The sequence below is a fragment of the Armigeres subalbatus genome, unplaced genomic scaffold (genome assembly GCF_024139115.2).
Source record: "Armigeres subalbatus isolate Guangzhou_Male unplaced genomic scaffold, GZ_Asu_2 Contig1857, whole genome shotgun sequence".
Lineage (NCBI taxonomy): Eukaryota > Metazoa > Arthropoda > Insecta > Diptera > Culicidae > Armigeres > Armigeres subalbatus.
This window is the reverse complement of record NW_026942680.1, coordinates 397,525-418,664: the sequence shown is the minus strand read 5'-3', so window position 1 is coordinate 418,664 and position 21,140 is coordinate 397,525. Positions and strand designations below refer to the sequence as shown.

The 21,140-nt window shown below is 41.5% G+C and overlaps 1 protein-coding gene across 1 annotated transcript in view; it reads right to left on the bottom strand.

Annotated features, from left to right (window-relative positions):
• The window catches only part of LOC134203448 (tetra-peptide repeat homeobox protein 1-like), a 60,760-nt gene that overhangs the window by 23,745 nt on the left and 15,875 nt on the right, over nucleotides 1-21,140 (bottom strand). The window contains exon 2 of the mRNA XM_062678327.1: nucleotides 376-810. Coding sequence (XP_062534311.1) covers nucleotides 376-810 — 435 coding nt within the window. The remainder of the gene's footprint in view (nucleotides 1-375; nucleotides 811-21,140) is intronic.

Sequence of the window (21,140 nt, the reverse complement as noted above, 5' to 3'; positions counted from 1 at the left end):
AACTGAAATATGCGCAAACAATCTTATTATATTGAAATAAAAATAGCAAAGGCAATGATTACAGTTCAGAATAAAGACATGGACCAAGCTACCTATCGAATGCTGGTTTTTGAAGTGATTCTATAGCCTTTACTTATACTCAGTATACGAGAAAGGCAAAACAATCCAATTGAGAACTACGCGGAAAAGCTTACTGTTTCGGACGAACATGTTGGTTCATCATGTTTGACCTGTTTCACCATCGAATTTTTGCTTTCGCTTGTCGAGAGGTCGCATTCTCGTCATGCTCTCCACCGACAGTTATTAAATCCTGCATGATACGCGAATGAAGGGAAGAATTTTTGATATTACATTAGCATCGTATACTCCAATTACCTTGACCGGCACCGGGTATGGTTTGTCCACCGGAACGGCGTACGGCTGCGGGATGGGGATGCCAATCTTCCTGGTGACGACCGTGTGGCTGTGGGTGTGCGCGTGAGCTCCCAGGAATGGTCCTGCTGGAGCTGCGAAAACCGGTGGGACGGCAGCGCCAACTACGACACCGTCGTGGTAATGAGGCAGAGGCAGTGGCGCCGCGGCCGCTGTCGCCACTGGAGCGGGGAAGGCATGAGCGGGGAAGGCATGAGCGTGAGCGTGAGCGTGGCCAAATGCGGGACCATAAATCGGTGCCGCTGAAGCGTACGCTCCCAGACCGAGGATGCCGCGTTTTTCCTTCCGACTGGGATCCGCTTTGGCGGGAGGCGTCTCGACGGGTGATGTCGTTATTGCTAAGGAGGATCCAATCGTCAGCAGCGGGAGGAGTAAGGCCTGTATGGTTTGGGAGAAACGATAGAAGAAATGTAAAAATTAAAATAAAATTGTTTTGGCGGAGTTTTAAAATTAGCTGATACGGCGAGAAAATTAAATTTATTCATTGCCGTGATTAGACGAGTATGGCGGGGGAGAGCCTAATAAAATTGATTTTTATTCTCTTATTATTAAGTTGCTGGTAAGCCCGAGTAGAACAATATCATTCCTCTTTTTCAAGAAAGCAGGAAATTATTAGAAATATCTATAAATGAAATATACCATACCATGCACAATTTTGATAAAAAGCAAAAAAAAAATATTCACAATTATTAAGTCTTACAACGATTTACATAATACACCCTCCCTTAGCTCAGATGCAAAGCTGCCAAGGTAGGTATAGGTTCCATGTCGAAAGTCTATGGGTTTCAACTTTGGCTTGGTCTATAAAATCTGTTCTAATGGCAGGGAATGTAGATGACTCGTTAAAGAACAATTACCTATTCTGTTTATGACTGTTTCATTAGTCTCAGGTGGGTTCCTTTGAATTCTTTTGTAAATTATATTTTTCTTGATATTACAAAATAATTACAAAAAAAACCTGATTAATCCATCTAGTGGTGGTGGTGTCTTTCTCGTGCAAAAAAGTACTCAAAAAATATGAATGAATATTTTTTAGCGTGTTTTGGGCATAAAAATAGTATTTTGGCCATAACTTCTGGTTCCATAGTCCGATCTAGCAAATTTTTATAAGCAAACAGTAGGACAGTATTCCCTGTCGTTGCGAGTAATTCGGATCGGACAATGCTAACTTTCAAAAAGTGTGTCTACAAAATTTGCACATGAACACACACATACAGACATTACCTCGTCGAACTGAGTCGATTGATATATAACACTATGGGTATCCGGGCCTATAAAAAAATCGGTTTTAGGGTGATCATATAGCCTTTCGGTACAACTTTGTTGTACAAGAAAGGCAAAAATGGCTGTGGTATATGGTTTGGCACGCACGTAAATAGTTATAAATGTATACCTGGCATTATATTGTACCGCTCATAAAAAAATTCTACTTTGCTGATTTTTAGTCACAACCAAAATAAGCGCCAGGTGAAACATACCTCCAGCAAAACAGCTACTTCGACATTTTTGAAAATTTGACCACCAGGTGGTGGATTCTGGCGGTGATTGCGGTGAATCTGGATACGCCATCACTAGTGCGCGGGCAATAACTGTAGAGAAGCTTCTATCGACAGTGTAGGTGGGATAAAGCTCAATACCACAGGAAATATTTCGAAAACCACAGTGCAGTGCAAAAATAATGAGACGTATGAACCGTAGTGAGACGCCATTGGTAATTGACAACGTTAAGTCAGACAGGACACACACATACACAACAAAACAAAAGCCTCTAAATCCCTCAAGAAGGTGAAATATACACCGAAACGTCGGAAAATAGACGCAATAACGTTTTAGCTGCTTTATAAGACTGAAAGAGCCGATAATAGTCAAACAAAATTGAGCACAACAGTCGAAAGCATCCTTTCAAAAACTTCTTATTTTTCGTCCGTGAGTTATATATTCTTATTTGAAATTGAAATAGGCTCCAATCCCGTGACACTGTCGGTTCGCCAATCACGTGTGGCGATATCCTGTAGCGAGGTCTGCCCTATCCCTGTGCTACGACCCACGAGAGAAAGATACCGTGATTGACATCCCGCGCGATATCGGACGCCCCCAAGCGCATGCGATTCTACGATTCCGATTACGCCACAACGCCCAGATTTGCCCAGAAACCCCCACCATCGCCGGCCGGCCCAGCATACACTTACACACCTACACTAAAAGTAAGTTCAATAAAAAAATCTAAAACTAAAAGTGAAAAAAACTGAGTGTTTGAACTTCTGATCAGCGCAAAGAGCCGACCCTGAAAAAAGAGTTTGGGAACCCCTGGTGGCAAGGCCTGTGAGGTCTCGTCCCCAGCGTCCGCTTTGGTTAGGTCCCCGTAGTGAGAGTCCCCGCGATAATAGATACGAGACACTAACTGTATATCGAAAAAAATATGAAAATTGCATCACGTTAGCTATTGAAAAGTGATGTCTGTGCTAGAGAATGCATGCATATTGAATGCCAAGTTGAACCTGGTGAGAAAATGTTTATTTCAAGAATACCCCTGTTTAGTAGGTGCTGGGATTAGAGATGATATTCGATTGAAAATTTACTCAAATGTTAGCAATTTTCATATTTATTTAAATACGGCGTTGTTCTGTTGCTCTCAAGCAATTATGAATTGCACTTTGCAGAAAATTCGTCTCAGCTCAAAATACTCCCATGTAATATGATAGTTATTATAAGAACCAATTTGTTTTCCACAATACGCCTATCCAATCACAAGCAGCAATAAAGCTTATGATTTGTACTTTGAAAAACATTTGTCTCGGCTCAATCTTCTCTCGTGTGAAATTATGATTCTGAAAAGAACCCATTTGTTTTCAGTAATGCACCTTCCCAATCACAAGCAGCAACAAAACCGAAGCAGAATCTAGAAAAAATTTCATTTCATTGCTACCGACCCCAATGTTACCGCTAAAGTTACCGCTAAAACGCGACATACGCTATCATGCGAATCAATTTTCGCAGCACCCCCCTCCGAAGAGCGCTTGCGCTGCTGCCGACGCCAAGCGATTGTAATTTGCACTTTTAAGAAGTAAAAGAAGAAGAAGAAGAGTCGCTGGTTATGTTCGAAAGCACTGGCATCGAACGAACGAAAGGCGGAGCAAACAAGCCGATGCCAAGCGATCATAATTTGCACTTTGAAGAAGTAAAAGAAGAAGAAGAAGAAGGAGAAGAAGAGGCCCTTGTTATGTACGAATGCATTGGCATCGAACGAAAGAAAGGCGGAGCAAGCAAGCCGATGCCAATGATACGGCGCTCAAAGGGGCGGGGCCTCGAAGTCCATGCAAACGTATTCTGACCAGCCGAAGTCTGATTTTCTCGGAAAATCGGCAGGACAATTACATCGCAGCGTTGACCAGAAATCACCGGCGGTGAAAAGGCTGAGGAGAAACATCATCAAGGGCGTCTCATCAGTAGTAATAAACTACTACACTAATAAAAATCCACACATTTTTAATGGCGAAAATCTAAAGAAATTTCCAAATAAATTTTATGTGTGCGTTAATAACCACCCGCTATAGGAGAATCCACATAAAGGTTATTAGGTAATAATGGTTATGTGTGTTTCCACATATATGCTATGCGAATTCACATAGCCGGTAAATGCTATAGTCAAAATTTATGTGTGCCACACATAATGGATATGATTGGATTTTTGTCGGTGTACTACTACTACTACTTCTCGGAAATTCGGCAGGACAATTACATCGCAGCGCCGACCAGAAATCACCGGCGGTGCAAAGGCTGAGAAGAAGGGCCTCATAAACTACATCTTCGTGCGTGTCGAGCTGGCGAAGCCCGCCGTTTCGGAGGGTTCCAAAGTCGTCACCAAGTAAGTCAGCTCCTAATGAATGAACGAGGAAGTAGCTTCACTTAAAACGGCCCTTTTCAGGGCCACAGTCTCACTCAAAGAGGAGAGGAATTTTCGTACCGTGCACGCCGGAAATCATAATTTTGTAATGAATTTCCACTATAGATAGTAGAATCTATAGATGAGCGAAAGCATGGCTGAGTCGATTTTTTTGCCCGTGCACACGCGCATATGACGTCACAGCCCTTAACGTTTCCATTGAAATCGTGACGTCATGCTCGTTTGGAGACACGTTTGACAGTTCGTTTGGAGACAGAGGATTTTTCTTCGCTCATCTATATATTCCACTATCTATAATTTCCACTACTGATGCCACTGTCAGCCAATTTAGGATTTGCCGCTGGAACACGATAGAAGTCATCCATCCTAATACATTGTTTTGGAACGTCTCCATGCAAGGAGCGCGTCGGATGCTACAGCCAAAGAACTTTGCCCGTCACCAAGCGATTATGATTTGCATTTTTTGCAGATTTTTGTCTCGGTTCAACCTTCTCTCGTGTAAAAAGATGATTTTGTTTCCAATGACGCGCCTTTCCAATAATAAACAGCAAGTACACCGAAATCAGAATCTTGGGAAAATCTCATTTGACGCAACTCAATGATGTGAGACGTCATCATTGACATTGTTTAATTCCCGCACTTTTAATAGATAGCAGATTCCAACTTTCTACCGTCGCCAAGCGGTTATGATGTGCACTTTGAAGAAAATATTTTGGCTCTACCTCTCAATAGTACATTTGACAAGAATCGATTTTGATCCACAATGCGCCTTTCTAATCAATCATAGCAAACAAACGATAGTCCGTATCTTGCGTAAAAATTTCACGTTTCTGCTAAATAGTCACTATTAAGAAAACATTTTCAGTGACGCCACTGGTATGCGGGGACCGTAATCGCTGCCATTTTTGCAATCAACTCTATCTTCTCATAAAATTTTGGTCCTGAGAAGAACCGATTTTCTTTCCAAAATGCGCCACTAACAGTAACTAAACGATAGTCCGAAGATTGTTGCTTTTAGCGATGGCCTCTCGATGTTCCACTTTCTGCTGAGACTGCTCCTACGGGCGTCATCGTTGTGCCCGCTCTCCGAGAAAATTTAGTTGAACTGATTGGAGTCGAGCCCGTAGGTTGCACGATTTTGATGTCTGTGCTTGCGATGCACATCGCGATTGGGTGGTTTACCGATTTTCAGTGCCTAGTAAAATTCAATTTTTCAATAGTTCAGCACTTTGAATGCATTTTTTCGATAGTTGAGCAAAATCTTAAAGAGTTCGTCGATCGATTAAAACCAAAATCTTTAAAATCGGTTGAAAGACGGCTGAGTTATTAGCCCATACTTCCTGACCACTTTTCGTGACGGTCTCAAATTTGAAACTGCAGAATGACCCCCCAATGTTCCGGAAAGACGTAATCCTACGTCAAAAAAAAACGGAGAAGATTGGCCGGCTGAAGAACAACAAAGCCCCTGGTTGAGCAACTACCAGGAGAGCTATTTAAACACGTTGGTGAGGCACTGGCTAGAGCGCTGCACTGGGTCATTACCAAGATTTGGGAGAAGGAAGTTTTGCCGGAAGAGTGTATGGATGGTGTCGTGTGTCCCATGTACAAAAAGGGCGATAAGCTGGATTGTAGCAACTACCGCCCAATCACATTGCTGAACACCGCCTATAAGGTACTCTTTCAAACTTTATGACGCCGACTAACGCCAATGGGGGCGGTTCCTTCATCAGTGCTGCCACCTGGAGAAGTTTCGAGAAAAAGTAGAATCATGGAAATTTGACATGGCATGATATAGAACATGACGGTTCAAGGGCGTAGCCAAGGGGGGGCCGTCGCCCCCCCCCCCCTAAATTGTGGAAAGATTGAACGGGTACTGAAATGAATTCCCTCAAACATGTGCACTTTACGATCCAATCATATACAGAAATAGGTGGTTGAAATTCAAAAGATTCCCAAAACTTATTAGGGAATCCAGGATCCATAATATATGTAAGGTCAAAACAACTCGAAACATTTCGGGCTCAAAAATTCTCCTTGGAATCCTTCTAGAAGCTCACCTGGGAACTTCTGAATTCCTCCGGAAAGTTATCCACAAATTCCTCTGAAAATCGTTCGAAAATCCTTCTTATGTAATTGTAATTCCTCCTTATCTAGAAACCCCCCACTAATTTTTTTTAGGAAATTCACGAGGAAATTCCTTGAAGATTTCTTTTCTTCTCTTCAAGATTTACTTCTAGATATTTCTTCGGCTATTCTTTCTTCAAGAAGAAACCGGCATTTCAATTTGTTCCCAAAATTCTACCAGAAGTTTCTTCAAAAATTTATGACGGAAATCCTCCAATTTAGCTCCATAATTTCACTTGTGAATCTATAAGAAATTCCTTCGGAAATTTTTCTAGGAACTTCTCCGGGAATTCCTCTCGGAGCTCTTCCTTTAATTCCTCCGGGATTACTTCCAGGAAATTTTCCGGGAATACCTCCAAACATTCAATAGCGAAATCATCTAGCATTCCAATCTGGAATTCTTTTCGCAATTACTTCAGAATATCCTTCAAGAAATCCTCTAGAAATATCTTCATGAATTTCTCCTGGAATTCGTCCAAGTATTTCCCCAGAAATTCTTACAGGTATTTTTTCGGGAGTTTCTTCAGGTACTTCTCCAGGAATTCCTTCAGGAATTTCTCCGGGAGATTTTCCGCGGAAGTGTACTAGAATTCCTTCCGGACTTCACTCGGATATCTGCCAAGAGTTCTTCCAGAAATTTCTTCGGAACAATCCGCAGGGATTTTCTTCAGCAATTCATCTGGGAATACTTTCAGGATTTCATCTGGGAATTTCTGCATTAATTTCTCCTGGTATTTTTCTGGGAATTCCTTCAGATATTTTTTCGGAAATTCGTTTAGGAACTTCTCTAAGAATTATGTCAGTACTTCCATGTGGGAATTCCTCCGGAAATGCTTGTGGGAGTTCCTCCGGGAGTTCTTCCAGGAGTTTTTCCAAGAAATTCTCCGGTAGTACCTCCAGGAACTTTACAGGGAATTTCTGGACGATATTTGGCAGGAATTTCACGGGAAATGGGATTTCGGAAGTTCCTTCAGAAATATATTTCCTAGAAGAATTCCTAGAGGACCTCCTGGATGAGCTCCCAGAGAAACTATCGAAAGAACTTCGGGAGGAATTTCCAGCTTAATTTCTGAAGAAAGCCTAAATGATTTCCTGAAAAAGCCTGAATAATTTCCTGGAATAGCTTCTGGTGGAACTCCCGGAGGAATTTCCGGAGAAACTCCCGGATGAATTGCTGGTGGAATTCCCGGAGGAACTCTCGAAGGAATTTTCTGGAAGAATTTCTGAAGAAACTCCCGGGAGAATTTTCAAAGGAACCCCGGGGAAACTACCAGAAGCATTCTCGGAAACAAGAGAATTCATCTTATAGACAAATCTCGTCTAGCTGAAACCTTTGTTGGGGTTTGTAGCTAGACCATCATCATCATCAGAGGACCTCCCGGAGAATTCCCTGAGGAGCTCGCAGAGAAATTCTCGGAGGAGCTTCTGGTGGAAAATCTATATAAATTCCTGAAGAAGCCTAAATAAATTCCAATTTTGCCGAAATTCTCGGAAGAATTTTCAGAGGAACTGCCGATAGAATTACCGGAATTATTCTCGAAGGAAAACCTAGAGAAATTCTTGGTCGAAATGCCGGTGAAACTCCTGGAAGAATTCCAGGAGGAATTTTCGGAGAAACTCCTGGAGGATCTACCAGTGGAAATCTTGAAGTTTCCATCGGAATCTTTCCGGATTTCATTGCGAATTAATCTATGAATTCCTCCGAAAATTCCATTGTTGATTTCATTTTCGGTATAATTTCTATATAAATTTCCTGGAGAAATTCTTTTTTCACAATTTTCACAAGAAATTATTCGAAACAATTCACGGAAAATTTTATGGAACTTACACAAGAAATTCGAAGATTTTTCGTGAAATTCTCAGGAATGTTTACTGGCAATTCTGCGGAATTTCCACGGAATATTCTTATTCCTAAAAATTATGGGAAACAGCACGCAATTATTTGAATTATTGCAGGGAATTCTGCAGAACTTAGAAGTTCGTGAAGATTTTCTTAGAGTAAATAATGGTGGAATTTTCGGATCAATTCCCGGGAAAATTTATGGTGGAATTCCTGAAGACACTGCCGAAGAACCCAGTCAACATTTTGATACGTATTGCAAATGATATAGGTTACCATATATCTACAATGAATCATGTATATAATGCACAGAATCGCCATATACCTACTAAAGTGGAGGCCATATACGTACTGAACAACGACTTTCTTGAGTTTGCGTAATCATTTATACGATCCAGAGAATTGTGAACATAAAAAAATAAAATAACAAGCCCCGGTCTCGAACAGTCGACATCTGGATCTAAAGGCCGATACAGTACCATCGGTGCTACTTAGCAACTCTTGAAAAGCATCACAATTTTGACAATCATAACGTAGTTGAAAGTTTAGTATTGACATGAGCTTTAATATCACAAATTACGATACATACTACATTTATACGATTTGAGTACTTCATTGTTGCATGTATAAAGATGAGTTGAATCGTACATGGAAACTACATATGATTATCCCGATAATGTTCATGCATAATTACGATTATGCAGCATTCCAAATGATTCTGCGATGGTGAAATGTCAACAACAGTAATGTTTTTTTTCACCGTTTTTACCTCCGGGTATTTTAGATTTTGATTGTTATTAATATTACAGCATTGATACGCAGTGGTAATAAGCAGCGGAGTATTATATCAGCGATATTGGCATTTAAGCACATCGCAGGAATAAAGTAAGTAAAAATAAATTATTTATATTTGTAAGGTTCAGTGGGATTCGATAAACACGCAGAAGAAAGTAGTCATATACGTACAACGCTCATCAATATGCGACTTGCATAACAACGCGCGTCTGTATTAACGACATTAGCGATCTAATATGATTATACTGATATTGTTTATAATAATTTACGACTTTTTAGAATACAATCGTAAATATGCCATACTAAAGTATTTTATACGATAGTAATCATATTTTGGACTTATTTATAAGTGCTAATATACGATTGTGATAATAAATAGCATCATATGCGACAAAATTTCTCTTTCATATACGATATGTGGTTGACTGGGAAGTTACTGGAGGCATTCCTAAAGAATCCCTGATAGAATTTCGGGTAGAATGCCAGGAGCAAATGTGAAAGGAATTCCTGGAGAAAGCTTGCATATTGATTTTTCTGCCTATTTTATAAATAATCTTATTTCAGAGAGGATTTGTTTTGAAATTCAGATGATGGTTCTAGTTTTCTTAAACTTATGGAAGAATGCAGGATTTTTATAATAATTGTTATAGCCGATTTTGTATTCTTTCTGAATACTAAGTTCGTTAATATTTTTCTCACTTTATTTAAAAATATCTGATGAGCAATAAATCACGCATTTTTAAATCCATTATTGTTTTAATCATTATTGTTTCGATTTGGTTTAATGTGTTAATATTCATGTGTTTTTATAAAACTACTATAAAACTACGATTTAGAAGACCAAAAAAGTTGCCCCCCCCCTTCTCGAAATCCTGGCTACGCCCATAGTGCTTAATGAACACTAAGCTGCGAGGCGGCTCTGTCCCAGTGTGGGGATGTAATGCCAATAAGAAGAAGAAGTGATCAAGGCGACGATGGATCGGATGATGCACTATGGGGATTTCAGGTCCCTATGAGTTATAGTTTTTGAGATATTAGCTATTAAAGTTGAGAATAGGTAAAAAACTCGGTTTTTCTTTTTGAAAACTTGCTTCACTTAATACCAGTATTTGAAAGATTTTTTCTGATACGATACCGAGGTTTATGTATAGCATTTTAAAGATAATTAAAAGAGCTTTCATATCGTATCAACAAAAATCGTGATAGCATGAAGGAAAAAACCAAAATACGTAAAAAACACTGACAATTTGAGGTATTTTCAACTTAAAAAGTCTGCCACTTTTTTCCCCGCGGAGATATTTAGTTGGGGATCATATTTGGGATGAGTACTTTCAGATTCCCATGGAAAATCTTGCCCAAACTTTCGCCATTTTTAGAAAACACGATTTGAAAATAAAAACGCGTGTACTCCAAAATGTGTCTTTTTTCCTTAGTGTGCATCACAGCAACACAAATTGCAATATTCTACTATAATAAACGTTCTTCCCTATTTGTTCTTGATATTTTGTGACTTAAAATTTGATGTTGTTTGGAACTTTATATATATTTGATTGAAGAGTCAAAATATTAAGCCCTTTTCAATAGTTAGTCGCGAAATGACTAGAATTGTTACTTAACAACATTTCCCTGTTATGACAACATTAAAAATATCTTATAAGCTCGAAAAAAAGGAAGAAAATATTTTTGTCCGCCAGTTTGTATGGGGAGGCCCCATAGTGCACCCCATGGAAAAAAAATAAAAATTTCCTGCCCACGACGCTCGTGCTGTGTACCGTACCCTGATGAGCGATGTTTTGACGTTGGTGTTATACAAAATAGAACAGGCACGTTCTCGAGTTTTATTTACAAAATCGCAATCCTTTCAACTGGTTTTACCACAATAACAATAACGCTTACTTAAATTTCTATTCGGGAGTAGATTTGATCCACTAGAAACACGCCAGCCAGCATGTTCTTGGATACCAATTACTTTTCAGCATGCTCGTCAAATTGATAAAAAATATAGCTCGCAGTTTGCGTGAACCAGGCGTAAAATTATGTTGGAATTATGTGGATAATTGGAAAGCTTTTTTTTATGATGAATCTCTAGTACCTTGAAATCCATCTCCCCCGTCAACAGTATCAAGCGGAGTGAAGTCCTTGTGTGAAAGTGTCTTTCCATCTACTAGCTCTCGGTGAGGTGATATTGCGGTGGAGAGACGATAAATCATGTTCTACGTATCCGATCTACTTTTCTACTTTCAAAAGGGTAGCGGGATGTAATGTTGGCCTAGGATGTAACGTTGGCTCATCACACAAATTAATCAACAATTCAGACTTCAGAGATAATACATCGTTTCGTAGAGAGAAATTTATCACGTTTTTTTTTCAAAAAAAGTGTATCGAGCTTATTTTAGTTACTTTAGGCTAGATTCATACACTTCTTCAACAAATAAACACTTTGTAGGAGATTGCGACTGGTAGAATGGATATTTTGACGTTGGCTTTCTCAGTCTAATTTAATTAAGACGGCTAGTTTGGCATAGCCCGACGTTTCGGTCCCGTGTATTGGACCTTTTTAAAGGGATAAGCTGTCCGTATGTAACGAGAGTCGGCCGACAGCTTATCCCTTGAAAAAGGTCCAATACACGGGACCGAAACGTCGGGCTATGCCAAACTAGCCGTCTTAATTAAATTAGACTGAGAAAGCCAACGTCAAAATATCTAATAAACACTTTGACTCGCTTTTTTTAGCAGCCATTTAAGCATAGAGTAGTTTTCTGAATGGAATTATTTTCGCACATTAGATGAACGGACAACAATCACATTATTTTAGCATTCATATTAAATTCACAATTCTCATTAGTATAGCGACACGATTAACCAAAATTCTTGGGACAATATTAGGAGCACTTGTTGCCAAATTTCAGCATACGATTTTCATCTGAAGCAGAACAGAGACTACTTGGCGTAATAACCAAAAGTAAGCAAGCCGTCTGGTGGCATAATTTTGGTTATAGCCTCAATGCAGGATGAATTTTTTGAGGGGTGTTCTGACTTGTCAATATCCCCAACTCATCCATCTTGGATTTGTGTATGGAATTTATGCTGGTTTGTTTACTTTTTGCACTGAAAATGAACTTTTTCCCCCTGCGCTGGTTATTCCCATCTACTAACGAAGTCGTATAAACTCCTATACATAAAAAAATCTTGCTTCAATGTATGAAGTATTACAACGATAAATGTGCTCAATCACAGTATGTTAGGCTAAGGTTCATATATCCTATTTCTGTATGGTTGGGGAAGGTGAGTAGACTTGACTGATATCAAGAGCCAAAAGAACAGACTATGGTATCAATATTTTATACTACATTAGGCCGATACAAATATTAAATTTATTTTATGTCACCCCCCCCTTTATTTTCGATAGATATCGAGGGGGCGAAAAAAAATTTTTTTTTAAAGGATTTTGTTTTTTAAAATTTTGAGCATTATGTATCACTGTTTTTATTTTGGCACGAAAGATATCATTTCTCGCTTAACTTTTCAAAAGGACCTAAGTAACATTTTTTTCATGAATTAATTTGAGTAATGCAATCAAAAGCTTTCATGTTGTTCTGTTGATTGCGCTATTCAAATTAATTCGTGAAAAAAATGTTACTTAGGTCCTTTTGAAAAGTTAAGCGAGATTTATAGACCATACATTTGACACCAAGAGTATTTAAAGTGAAAATATGAGCATATATCTGTATCGACATAAATATTCTATATTCGTCTAAGATGCCTTGCAATATGTGGCCGACCCATTTCCATCCACGCTTTCGAACATCTATTGTTATCGGTATTTAGTATTTATCGGTTGCTCGGCACACAATATCCAACTGTTATCGTCGAAAATATAAATTTTAGACATCATCTGCGTTTCACGATAGAGTAGAATATTCGAATTTTGGTGCGTGTATCAATCCAATCTGGTTGGGTCTTCAAATATTTCGAAAACTCGCGAAGGTAGTCATTCTGACTAATGCTTCCATGTCGATCTGATGATATCAGGTTGTCAAGATATTGAAATGTTTCAATCGTTCGACTACTTCAAAGTTTGAGGGGCTGTTCTCGATAACACTCAACCACATGGTCCTGCTGACGTTGACGGTAAGACGTCCCAAGGAAGCATACGGTCAGCTCGTTGAGCCCACTCCGCAGAAAAGAGCGTCTAGGTGTTTCACAAAAATAAACTGTCAAACAGCTCAAGGTATGGAACACGGTCAATCTTACCTACCAAGATCTCATCGATTACGATGAGAAGTAACCGTGGAGATGAAATGCGTCCTTATTTCACATCAGCGACTATGTGAATGGGGTCGGTGAAGCTACGACCCTATCTGTAAATCGCTTGCATCAATGGGGTCACACAGATTTTCGTAATTCAGACAATATGAATCCCTTCCGTAGTCAATGAATATTTAGCAAATAAAGGGACACTTCCACCTGTTTGACCTGCTCCGGAATGATGCGGAGCGGATATTGCATAATAGTTGCTTCAACATTCGCACTGACAGAATAGGGTCAGCCCTGAACACCTCCGCCGAAAGCCGATCGACCTTGAGGGCCTCTTTAGATTTCACGCGTGGGATGGCTGAGACTTGAAGAAGGTGTTCAAAGTGCTCGAACCAACATTTCAGCTGTCAAAGTCAGTGAGTAATGAGACAATAATCTCCGGATGCTGAGCCATCCTTTCTTTATCGGTCAGTATGTCCACCTATGCCTGACTGTCCTGTTTGCAGCAGCGCCCGACTCTCACTTACAGATAAACATACCGTTGACTCGTAATTTACTCCTCTGGTTCTTCCCGTTTCTCAGCCTTTGCTACTCTACGCTGCTAAATCTTCCGCCACGTAATCCATTCTTTTCGTTTGATGCGCTGCTCACCCAAGTTGTTCTCGTCGGTTTCGATAAAAGCATTCTTCGCCGCTCACTTCTCTTCTACACTGCTACCTTCCAGAACATGCACTACCCGAGTTCCAAGTTCTTCAACGAACGATTTCAGTTGGATATTATAGTCGGTCTAAGTTGCTTCGTTGCCCGAGCCTCTCCTCCAGTCGCTGAATCGCTGCGTTGTCGGATCTCGTCAATTAGAAGATGATAGTCAAACTCGATGCTAGCTCTGCGTTTATTACGGACTCAAGAAGGCACCGTCTCCGTTTTCAGCTGATCCATTTCTAGAGAATCCAAATACTAGTCCTGCCCAATACTAGGTTTTCCAATCTGCCAGATTCATGATTCAGCCATCTTGGATTTAAGTATGGCAGAGCCAGCGAGTTTGTTTGCACTAGAACTGAATTTTCCACCTTCTTTTCCATGAATTTGGCAGATTGGAAACCTAGTAATGTATTCTTGCTCTTGTCAACTAAAAGCAGCTGCTGAGCTGAGATGAGATAAGACAACTCAAAGCTGAATGCCCTCACACAATTTTCACCACGATTCTTGAGACGAGCAATGCAGTGTGACCATCTCTTTTTGAAAGAATAGGAGAGAACAAAACAAATAAACCTCAACTATTAATTATCAAATACTTACTCGTTGAGCGATAGTTCATGATTGCAATTATTTTTATAATGTTATCACGCATTTTTTATGTATAATTCACGTTCACAAAAAGGAAATAATTAGTTTAACCGATTTTATTTGTTTATGACAATACCGATGATGAAAAATGCCGGACTACTAGCCACACGGCGTAGCCAAAAACAAAATACCCGTTTGGAAATGAACGCGACGCTGTGCTTGCCGGCGTTTGTCAAATCGGCGAATTAGAAGTGGTCTTTTCTGACAGCAAAGTGGTTGCAAAAAAGGACAACTAGATGTCTTATCTCATCTCAGCTGCTGAGAAGTAAATCAAACGCTGCTTGCTGCAGACGGGAGGAGCGGGTGCGGGTGGACTCCACAGTCGACAATGCAAGGGGAGTAAAGCCGCAATAACCGGCGATAATCGCCTCCTCTAAATATTTCACGAAGTTTGATTGGAGCAAGGACAAATTGGTGGATGGCAGAGAAAGACGCGACATGTCAGATACTCACCGATCCAACTGATCAGCTTAAACATTGTCTGACCACTTAGAACAACTTCTTCAAGTTCTGACGACTTATCTTAATTCGTATAAAGGGAAAGGTTGACAATTCTCTGACGACAGCCTGCAGGATTCCGGCCCGGATGATTATGTGAGAATCATACTGTCATGCTTCGCATTATCCTGGAGCAGGTCAATTAAATTCAAGAGCCCCTCCATTTGGAACTGATTATCCACGGAGAAGCCTTCGATCGTCTTAATCACGAAAAAAAACTGTGGGCGTAACAGGGAGGTCTAGACAAAATCGAGAGTCCTATATGCAATGGAGTCGCTAAAGTGAGGCAAGGATAGATGTATTGTATTATTTTTATTTAATCAGACTAAGGCCGAAGTGGCCTGTGCGGTATATAAAAGTCTTCTCCATTCGGCTCGGTCCATGGCTACACGTCGCCAACCACGCAGTCTACGGAGGGTCCGCAAGTCATCTTCCATAGATGTATTGTATCTCTGTTGTTGTTGCTCATCGTAATCGACGAAATCAAGGGCCACTCTAGCAGCCCTCCATCATAGAGCAATCGAATGACCTCGACTCAGAAGTCAGGATTTAAAGGTAACGATTCAAACTTTATTCATTGCTTTGTATGTATTCAACACGCACAGCATATTCAATGTTTCGTCAGACATACGGAATCGTATTTTAGTAGCGAAGCTTCCAGAAACAGAGAAAGCTCTTTCTGAGTCTACAGAAGTAGGGCGAACTGTTGCTAGTGAATCATGAAGCATTGACAAGTATTTTCCTTTCAGCTTTTTCTGGGTCGTTGTAAGTTAACGCTTGTCTTACAATCTTTACGAATCCTGGTACAGTAATCGAACTTACAGGAACACTCTTGCCTCAAGCGGGGACGGTTTGGAAAAATACTGTTGAAGTGTGACGATTTTTTTGGGATGTGACGATGTCGTTGCGGTTTGATTGTCTTGAGGTATGTCATCGGACGCCTGACGTTTGTCCTAATTGATTGTCGCTGTCGTCACTGGCAAAACATCTTTCGCTGGCAAGGACAGGACACTAAATGTCAACGAAGGAAAAATAAGTACGTTTTGACAGATATCGACGTCAGGACATATCGTGGCGCTAACATCGACTCTGACCACTATCTGGTGATGGTTAAACTGCGCCCAAAACTATCCGTCATCAACAATGTTCGGTACCGACGACCGCCGCGGTACGACCTAGAGCGACTGAAGCAACCTGATGTCGCCACTGCATACGCGCAGCATCTCGAGGCAGCGTTGCCGGAAGAGGGTGAGCTCGATGGGGCCCCTCTTGAGGACTGCTGGAATACAGTCAAAGCAGCCATTAACGACGCAGCAGAGAACAACGTCGGGTATATGGGTCGAGGTCGACGGAACGATTGGTTCGACGAAGAGTGCAGACAGATTCTGGAGGAGAAGGACGCAGCGCAGGCGGTCGCGCTGCAGCAAGGTACCCGGCAGAACGTGGAACGTTATAGACGGAAGCGGAGACAGCAGACCCGCCTTTTTCAGGAGAAGGAACGCCGCCTGGAAGAAGCGGAGTGCGAGGAGATGGAACAGCTGTGCCGTTCTCAAGATACACGCAAATTCTATCAGAAGCTCAACGCATCCCGCAAAGGCTTCGTGCCGTGAGCCGAAATGTGCCGGGATAAGGATGGGAGCATCTTGACGGACGAACGTGTGGTGATCGAAAGGTGGAAGCAGCACTACGAGGAACATCTGAATGGCGCTGAGAGTACAGGCAGTGAAAGTCAAGGCAGCGGAGGAGATGACTACGTCAGTTCAGCGGACGATGGAAGCCAACCAGCCCCCACCTTGAGGGAAGTTAAGGATGCCATTCAACAGCTAAAGACCAACAAAGCCGCTGGTAAGGATGGTATCGGAGCTGAGCTCATCAAGATGGACCCGGAAAAGCTGGCCACTTGCCTGCACAAACTGATAGTCAGAATCTGGGAAACCGAACTGCTACCGGAGGAGTGTAAGGAAGGGGTTATATGCCCCATCTACAAGAAAGGCGACAAACTGGAGTGTGAGAACTTTCGAGCGATCACCATCCTTAATGCCGCCTACAAAGTGATATCCCAGATCATCTTCCGTCGTCTGTCACCATTAGTGAACGAGTTTGTGGGAAGTTATCAAGCCGGCTTCGTTGACGGCCGTTCGACAACGGACCAGATCTTTACTGTACGGCAAATCCTTCAAAAATGCCGTGAATACCAGGTCCCAACGCACCATCTGTTCGTTGATTTCAAGGCGGCATACGACAGTATAGACCGCGTAGAGCTATGGAAAATTATGGACGAGAACAGCTTCCCTGGGAAGCTTACCAGACTGATCAAAGCAACGGTGGATGGTGTGCAAAACTGTGTGAAGATTTCGGGCGAACACTCCAGTTCGTTCGAATCGCGCCGGGGACTAAGACAAGGTGATGGACTTTCGTGCCTGTTGTTCAACATTGCGCTAGAAGGTGTCATGCGGAGAGCCGGGTGTAACAGCCGGGGTACGATTTTCAACAGATCCAGTCAATTTATTTGCTTCGCGGATGACATGGACATTGTCGGCCGAACATTTGCAAAGGTGGTAGAACTGTACACCCGCCTGAAACGTGAAGCAACAAAAGTTGGACTGGTGGTGAATGCGTCAAAGACAAAGTACATGCTTGTGGGCGGAACCGAGCGCGACAGGGCCCGCCTGGGAAGCAGTGTTACGATAGACGGGGATACCTTCGAGGTGGTCGAGGAATTCGTCTACCTCGGATCCTTGCTAACGGCTGACAACAACGTTAGTCGTGAAATACGAAGGCGCATCATCTGTGGAAGTCGGGCCTACTACGGGCTCCAGAAGAAACTGCGGTCGAAAAAGATTCGCCACCAAATGTGTCATGTACAAGACGTTAATAAGACCGGTTGTCTTCTACGGACATGAAACATGGACAATGCTCGAGGAGGACTTGCAAGCACTCGGAGTATTCGAGAGACGGGTGCTTAGGACCATCTTTGGCGGTGTGCAGGAAGACGGTGTGTGGCGGCGAAGAATGAACCATGAGCTCGCCCAACTCTACGGCGAACCCAGTATCCAGAAGGTAGCTAAAGCCGGAAGGGTACGATGGGCAGGACATGTTGCAAGAATGCCGGACAGCAACCCTGCAAAGATGGTGTTCGCTTCCGATCCGGCAGGTACGAGACGGCTTGGAGCGCAGCGAGCGAGATGGGCAGACCAGGTGCAGAACGACTTGGCGAGCGTGGGGCGTATCCGAGGATGGAGAGATGCGGCCTCGAACCGTGCATTGTGGCGTCAAATTGTTGATTCAGTGTTATCTGTTTAGATGTTAACTAAATAAATGAAAAAATGAATGACAGATAGGTAGCCAACATGTTTGGGGACGATAACAAAGGGAACCGCAGCGGCAATCGTCCTCTATAGTTTATTACCTGTATTGTCAGGTGTTTGAAATTTTAGTAAAAAAAATAATATCTTTCTTACTAGCTTCTGCATTCAAATAATGTGGTTTTAACCATCGGAAGTTTTAACCAAAACTTTTTCCTTAGTACCGAAAATACCGGTACTTTCATTAAGCCAATACCGGTATTTCGGTACCGAAAATTGGTCGGTATTCCCGGGAATTCCGGTACCGGTACTTCCGGTACTAAAACCCTAGTATGCACCTGTCGATGTCTACGTTTTACAGCTCGGGCCTGGTAGCCTCACAACTGGATCCCAAATGCTGAGCCCCATCGAAATCCAATATCAACAGCAACTCCACAGAGCGGAGACGAAATCTGCAAGCAAGCGCTGGACAGGAATCTGGCAGGACATCTCAACAGAGACAGACCTGAGATATCCTGGCGACAGAAACCTAACAGACAAATAAACGAAGTCGGTAAGAATCAGACTTGGGCCCAAGTCAAGGATGGAGAGAGAACCCAATCCCAGTGCCGTATAGCCTATGTAACAATATAACAATAGCCATCGCTATGTTTACAGAGTAATAGAGTTTATTTTTGAACTTGTTTGGAAGAATGTTTTTATCTATCTATATGCATAAAAATGAATTTCTGTTTGTCGGCACCTTATAGACAGGGAAACTACTGAACAGATTAAGGTGAAAATTTGTATGCAGAGGTTTTTGGGGCCGGGGAAGGTTCCCCAGTATAGACGGGGGTGGCTCGCATACAAATGGAACACTAATTTCTTCATATCTCGAGAATGAATCATGAAAATGGAACCGAACTGGCATGTGGAGGTTTTGGAAGGGAAAATATGTTTCAGTGGTGGTTCGAAACTCCTCCCCATTCTGGAAAGAGGAGCTCCCATACAAATGAAGCATACATTTCTGCATAACTCGAGAACTAATAAATTTTAGGCGAAACGAAGCTTGTCGGGTCTGCTAGTTTTTCAGGTGGAACTTTGATTCTCAAAAAGTGAGGTTGTTTTCAGTGTATCGTACCTTTGCTTAGAGTAAGGTACTTGACACCTGAGAAGACATCTCAGATCGTGCCTCAGATGTGCCACAATGATCCCGTAGCACACCCGTTCATGTTTCTTGCATGGGTGAATGGGACTTTTAATATTGTCACGAGAAAGACACCATCTTCACTAAAAAGCTAGGTAATTTGTTTTTTTTTTCTCGAAAAACGGCATTCAGGCGTCAGCGTGAAATTCGAAAGCGTGTGATCTGAATATGAATCAAAACGATATTGCGAAAAGTCGAAGACAAGTTTAATTTTTTCACGACAATCTGAATCGAGTCATTTTAAAATAAGGAAGCTTCAACTGTACTGAAAAAGTTTGGAGCAAAAGCGCAATATATTTATGTGCACATGAGTCCCATACCATATTCGATTCCATTTCAAGGATGATTGCCAGTGCAGAGACGACAATCTAAAACAGCCCATCTACATAAAGAAATACATGTAATAACAATATTTCTTCCGTTTTGCACAAGGTATGCAGTTTTACTCCTGTCGATTGCTATCGACTTCGGAAGCTTCGGTATCACGTGAATTCGATTTCCATGTTGCTGTTTTGTCCCTTGGAAGAAGGGGAAAATGTGTGAACGCTGAATGTCCTTTTCTACGTCGCACTTCACGTTGAGTGTATGAAATCATTGCATCATTATTGTTTGAATATGGCAAGTAGGTATGTAACATAAAACGTGTCACAAGAGCGATAATGCATGACGCGAACACAGCACATCACGTGAGATTGTTTTGTCGGTGGGTACGATTCAATTTTCAATAACAGACATTCGAAAGGTTTGCAACATAAGCAAATAGTCTATAGTCTTTAAGTCTGCCCTGCAATTTTGGGTGAATATTTGTTATTTTTAAACTCAGTGTTTACTAATTCCATAAGCATATTTGAATTATCCTCATGGATTCTTTTCTTATGCATCAATGCTTTACATTACACCTTCTAGGCGGGTCCAAATTAAAGCAATGTGTGGAGAAGTCATAGGTTGGGTTTTGGAGTAAGTCACAAAGTATATAAAGTTATCTGCAATCTACTACAGCAAGACTTTGGCCTTTAGCGGCAAGTTACACATGTTCCGCATCCCAGAGTAGATCAAATAAGTCAGACGTGGGAAAGTTACGAGAATCCGCACAACTTTTTGTTTCACACAGTTCAAAACACACTTTGAAATGGGATCCATGTAATTAACAGGGGGAGAAGACGGAATAGTGAAACCCTACGCCGACTCGAAAAAGTATTTATTTGCAGTAACTAACCGAATATAAAAATGTTCGCGTTGAATGATTGCGCCCTAATATTGGTACTAAGCTCAGCAGAGATCAGCAGTTTGTACATTATAAATAACCCGCGAACGCGTGGTGCATTCTCTTTCCTTTGGCATCTTTGGACAATCACCGGTGGTGCTGTATTGTGTTAGTATTATTAATAAAAGTGTTTTAGAGTTACTAAGTCTTTTTTAAAAAGTGAATCCATATCACGATCCCCATAAGTT